At 44.1% G+C, this 6218-nt stretch overlaps 1 protein-coding gene across 1 annotated transcript in view; it reads right to left on the reverse strand.

The window, feature by feature from the left end:
* clec19a (C-type lectin domain containing 19A) overlaps positions 1–1730 on the reverse strand; it is a 3422-nt gene extending 1692 nt beyond the window's left edge. The window contains exons 1-3 of the mRNA XM_027015697.2: positions 1571–1730; positions 182–359; positions 12–105 (exon numbers count right to left, since the gene is read on the reverse strand). Of these exons, the coding sequence (XP_026871498.1) occupies positions 12–105; positions 182–359; positions 1571–1658 (360 nt within the window). The 5' untranslated portion in view covers positions 1659–1730. The remainder of the gene's footprint in view (positions 1–11; positions 106–181; positions 360–1570) is intronic.
* Positions 1731–6218: the final 4488 nt, after the last annotated feature.

Genomic DNA, 6218 nt, shown 5'->3' on the forward strand with positions numbered 1-6218 from the left:
TGGATGCCTACCTGTCTCCTGTCATGCAGGCCAATCCAGATATCTGTCGGTATCCCCGGGACACGGCTGTTCACTAGATCGTAAACAAACACGTTCTCCTCCCAGCTGTGCAACAGAGCAGATGACTCAAAGGCATGTAAAAGAAAAAAATATCCACAAACCCTCCCATTGCCTCGGTTACCTGTGGACAGAGGTGAGTTTGGCTGATCTGTAGCCGTTGGAGAACTCGGCGCAGTACAGATCCGCCTCGGCCCACGTGCGGTTCAGAGGGAAGAATCGGTAGCAGTGCCCCTGGAACTCAGTCCAGAAGAGGGGGCAGAGGGCCGCGAGGCTGGACCCCGGCAGGTGCAAGGGCAGCGCTGTGAAGCAGGGAGCTCTTACTGAGAGAACAACTACTGCACAGAGTTGCACTACTGATTCTTTAGTACTGACGCTGTACTAAACAGTAGACCTGATTCTCTAATACTGACTCTGTATAGAAAACTTGTATTATCTATTGTAGTACTAACTCTTTACTCACTAGTACTACTGTCTCTGTAGCACTAACTCTGTACTCACTAGTACTATTGTATCTGTAGCACTAACTCTGTACTCACTAGTACTATTGTATCTGTAGTACTAACTCTGTACTCACTAGTACTATTGTATCTGTAGTACTAACTCTTTACTCACTTCTACTATTATCTCTGTAGTACTAACTCTTCGCTCAGTAGTACTATTGTCTCTGTAGTACTAACTCTGTACTCACTCGTACTATTGTCTCTGTCGTATTCACTCTTTACTCACTAGTACTATTGTCTCTGTAGTACTAACTCTGTACTCACTAGTACTATTGTTTTTGTAGTACTAACTCTTTACTCACTAGTACTATTGTCTCTGTAGTACTAACTCTTTACTCACTAGTACTATTGTCTCCATAGTACTAACTCTTTACTCACTAGTACTATTTTCTCTGTAGTACTAACTCTGCACTCACTAGTACTATTGTCTCTGTAGTACTAACTCTTTACTCACTGGTACTATTGTCTCTGTGGTACTAACTCTGTACTCACTAGTACTACTGTCTCTGTAATACTAACTCTGCACTGTGCCCATTGTACACATATGTATACATTGTACTAGTTTATATATATGTATATTCTAAATCTCTGTCATTCTGCTGACATGACAGAACTTCAGGTTTATTAGTCGAAACCACATAAAAAACTTTAAAACTAAGCAATCAGATTTAATTTTGTTTGTATGCTTTTACCGATACAACAACTAAAACCTGTAAGAGAAGTGTAAGCTGATGTTTTATTTCCTTTCTGCCAATTTAAGTACATGAAGCATTCCAGAGACACTCTACAGTGGATCAAAGACTCTATGCTATAATCTGTCATGAATCAATAAAACGTGTTCAGTAATGCTCGCACTAAGAGCTACATAATCAATAAACAGTATAAATGGTCAGAATAATCTAAGAGTGTGAATAAGAAGCTAACAAACAGCATGAGTAGTCACATGTCTCTGCCATAAAGTTATGGTGTATGCGTTGTGTTTCCCGGTGGACGGTCACAGCGGGACTCACCTTGGGTGATCTTGATGTTAGTCGAAGGACTTGCCCATACTAGGAAACTACTGAGCATCGATACCAAGAAAAATTCCCAACAGAGCATTTTCAGAAAGGGCGAGGGGGCTGCTTTGTGTGTTAGCGCGTCCCTGGGCTTCCGAGACAGTGTGTGTGTGTGTGTGTGTATGTTTGTGTGTGTGTGTGTGGGGGGGGGGGGTGCTGCAGGGCTGAGTGGAGTGTTACACAGGGTGGGTGTGTCTCCCAAAACCCTTTCCTTTGCCAGACTCTTCCCACTTGGATAAGTTCAGAATTCTGATCAGAGACAGAGTGAGAGAGAGAGAGAGTGAGAGAGAGAGAGAGAGAGAGAGAGTGTTAAAATGTAGTGCTGGCGTTGATAAAGTTGAAATCATTGAAAGCCACACACACACACACACACACACACACACACACACACACACACACACACACACACACATATATATATATATATATATATATATATATATATATATATATATATATATATATATATAAACTGTTTAGCAATTCACATTTTCTGCATCTGCAGATCTTTAGGTACATATTGACTATCAGTATACAATGGTTTGATCCGTAATAAGTGCACTATTGTGAAAAACACCAACACCAATAACTCAAAAGCACCAAGAGTACATGTGTCTGATGCAACTGACCTCTGACCTCTGCTCCCAGGCACAAGTGTTCCCAAGCTAGGCTGAGGAACACTCTATACTAACATCGGTATCACGGGAAAGGGCGTCTATGTCCTAAACCTTCCATGCTAAAGTGAATAGGCTCCAGTGTGAACAGAAACATCTCTTAAGCTAATGGTTTGATAATACCGATAGTGCTTCCTGTCTCCTGTCCTGGTGATGAACACAAGCTTTGTTGCTTATACCATTAGACTTGCCATCTTGCTACTGATAGCCAGTCTGCTTTATCTCCAGGCCAGCAGAGGCCTGGGCTATTACAGGCCCCGAGTCCATCTTATCTAAGGGCTAGCCCTCCGCACGGCAGGGGACCAGGACACGGCAGCGGGAGTCGGTCAGAAGCCATTTACTGGAGCAAGGCTTTTCTTCCGACATCCGTGCCGCTCTTTTTCAAATAAGCTGCACTATAATCCCGGCGGCCAGACAGTGGTCGACGAGGGCTTCATAATAAGGGGCAAAGAAAGAGAAAGAGAGAGAGAGATGGCCCACGCAGGCACCCCTTTGCCTGCTGAGGGTATGAGAGGGTGGATTTGCAAACTCCAGGTCAGTCAGCAGGGACTTTGTGTCTCTCATATGTGGGACGACTCCATCACAGCTTCTGCTGCACTTACTCGCCTCCTCCAAAGTTCTTGGGGAAATTATTTATTTCTTTTTGCCTATCTTCTCCAAGTCACGTCACCAACCTCCTCATGCGTTACTGGCTGCGTCCAAGAGCCATGTGAAAGAAAGGAACTCCGACATGTGGCTCTGCTAAAAATATCCCTTCCTATTGATTTTGAGTCAGTTCACAGAACTGTACATACGCTGCAGAGCATCACCTGCCTCGGTCACGGAAACCACTCCAAAACGTTTGATGCCTTCAGCGTTTGGGAATCAGTCATACCAAGCTAAGCACTGCAAAAGCCCACCTGTGGGTTTTTTTTTTCTGTTCAGCGTAATTCTTTTAAATACTTGATGGTTCTGGTTCAAAGAGCAATCTCTTGCTTGTGCATCGTGGCCAGCGATGCATGGAAATGACGTTGGAGATCGGGCCCAGACGGGAGGCAGCTGTAGGGCTGGGCCTGTCCTGTAGCGGAGCCCTGATTGCACAGCTCAGCATGCTGGTTAACAAGGCTGGGACTTCTCCCACCCTCCGGCCCCCAGTTCCCACTGCAGTAAAGTGTGATGAAGCAGCACTGCCTGCCTATGTGGCAGACCCCTTCCTGACAGGCTGTTTCAGCATGGTAGCTGCTGACCCAAGACCATCCGGCTCTGCGTTGCCATAAAATCGCCGATATATTACAGAAGACAGCGGGCAAGCAGAACGGCACTGGCGAGGTTTTTTGTTCCAGTCCTGCAGGGGAAACTTAGGCTGTGCCGCCACTCATCAGGCCCCAATCAAACCCCAAGCGCTGCAACAAGATCGTTCCGGGCCTGAAAAATAGTCAGCAGGGTCTTCCGGTGACGAATGCCAATCGATATCCCATCTCACCCGTTAAAAGTGTTCAATATAAGAATCCAGTCGTAAGCGTTTTGGATCTCCCACTAAAACCAGGGGGGATGCAGTGGGTTGGTGGCTAACGTCGACTTTGTAACTTACTGGAGGACCTGCAGCTTTGCAGGTCTGAGAGCACCAGGCCTTGGAAGTGAGTGGGTGAGGTAGCTCATCTCCTCCAGGGCGTGTAGAGCAGTCCTGACTGTCTTGATCAAGAGCACTAACTACGTCGGCTGTGTCCTTGCAATGATGGGAAGCGAAGAGGAAAAGCATACCCTCAGATACAGGCCTCTTTGACTCGGTTTACCCAGAAGTGAGGGAATATTAACTCATCTGGAACCATTCTGGTCAGATGTTTTAAACAGAGAGCTTTTTTTTTCCTCAGTCCATGGCTGTCATCTTCATGATCATCCATGAAGCCGCCTGACAGACTGCTGCAGTGCTGTTGCTTAGCAACTTGGCGTGTAAGTTAGATGGAAGCCAAGACAAGGCATAGTATACAGTTGATACATAGCTGTTCAGTTCAGCCCATCTCATTGAGATAGACCTCTTCCGTGGTAAAAACAGATGCAGGGCTTTAAAATGATGGCGAGATTCAAAGCAAAAAAACACTGTTTTGAAACTACAGTTATTTGTTGGTTCTAAGAGGACACTGCAATTTATTTCGACTCTGTGCTGCCACCCTATGGCGGCATATGGTTCTACATGGTTGTACTGGGTGTGGTAGCTTTGGCAAAATTAGGTATTTGATAGGGTTTCAGGTAAAACCAGTAACAGGTAAGTAGTTCAAATAAGATAAATATATACATGTTTCATCTGAATGTAGTTTTCTTTAAAAAATATCAAGTCTATGAAACAGCACTCAAATTTATTGACTGAACTAGTTATAGACACACACGGTATGCCTTTACTGTGTAATAAATTATTGGTGTCATATAAAGATGAATCCAAAGTTGTAATTAAACTATCAATTGGTAGTAATAAATTACAAAATTAAAACCTGAAAACCTTTGGCTGTCGTATTTATCCATTTGAAGATTCGAATGACAGAGTGAGAATGCCTACCGATAGAGTTAACTGCTGGGTTATATGGGAGTACAGTGTTAACTGCTGTGTTATATGGGAGTACAGTGTTAACTGCTGCGTTATATGGGAGTACAATGTTAACTGCTGGGTTATATGGGAGTACAGTGTTAACTGCTGTGTTATATGGGAGTACAGTGTTAACTGCTGCGTTATATGGGAGTACAATGTTAACTGCTGGGTTATATGGGAGTACAGTGTTAACTGCTGCGTTATATGGGAGTACAGTGTTAACTGCTGGGTTATATGGGAGTACAATGTTAACTGCTGGGTTATATGGGAGTACAGTGTTAACTGCTGCGTTATATGGGAGTACAGTGTTAACTGCTGCGTTATATGGGAGTAGTGTTAACTGCTGGGTTATATGGGAGTACAGTGTTAACTGCTGGGTTATATGGGAGTACAGTGTTAACTGCTGGGTTATATGGGAGTACAGTGTTAACTGCTGCGTTATATGGGAGTACAGTGTTAACTGCTGCGTTATATGGGAGTACAGTGTTAACTGCTGGGTTATATGGGAGTACAGTGTTAACTGCTGGGTTATATGGGAGTACAGTGTTAACTGCTGCGTTATATGGGAGTACAGTGTTAACTGCTGCGTTATATGGGAGTACAGTGTTAACTGCTGGGTTATATGGGAGTACAGTGTTAACTGCTGGGTTATATGGGAGTACAGTGTTAACTGCTGCGTTATATGGGAGTACAGTGTTAACTGCTGCGTTATATGGGAGTACAGTGTTAACTGCTGCGTTATATGGGAGTACAGTGTTAACTGCTGGGTTATATGGGAGTACAGTGTTAACTGCTGCGTTATATGGGAGTACAGTGTTAACTGCTGGGTTATATGGGAGTACAGTGTTAACTGCTGCGTTATATGGGAGTACAGTGTTAACTGCTGGGTTATATGGGAGTACAGTGTTAACTGCTGGGTTATATGGGAGTACAGTGTTAACTGCTGCGTTATATGGGAGTACAGTGTTAACTGCTGCGTTATATGGGAGTACAGTGTTAACTGCTGCGTTATATGGGAGTACAGTGTTAACTGCTGCGTTATATGGGAGTACAGTGTTAACTGCTGGGTTATATGGGAGTACAGTGTTAACTGCTGGGTTATATGGGAGTACAGTGTTAACTGCTGCGTTATATGGGAGTACGGTGTTAACTGCTGCGTTATATGGGAGTACAGTGTTAACTGCTGGGTTATATGGGAGTACAGTGTTAACTGCTGCGTTATATGGGAGTACAGTGTTAACTGCTGCGTTATATGGGAGTACAGTGTTAACTGCTGGGTTATATGGGAGTACAGTGTTAACTGCTGCGTTATATGGGAGTACGGTGTTAACTGCTGCGTTATATGGGAGTACAGTGTTAACTGCTGGGT

This window comes from Electrophorus electricus, chromosome 1 (assembly GCF_013358815.1).
Source record: "Electrophorus electricus isolate fEleEle1 chromosome 1, fEleEle1.pri, whole genome shotgun sequence".
Taxonomy (NCBI): Eukaryota; Metazoa; Chordata; class Actinopteri; order Gymnotiformes; family Gymnotidae; genus Electrophorus; species Electrophorus electricus.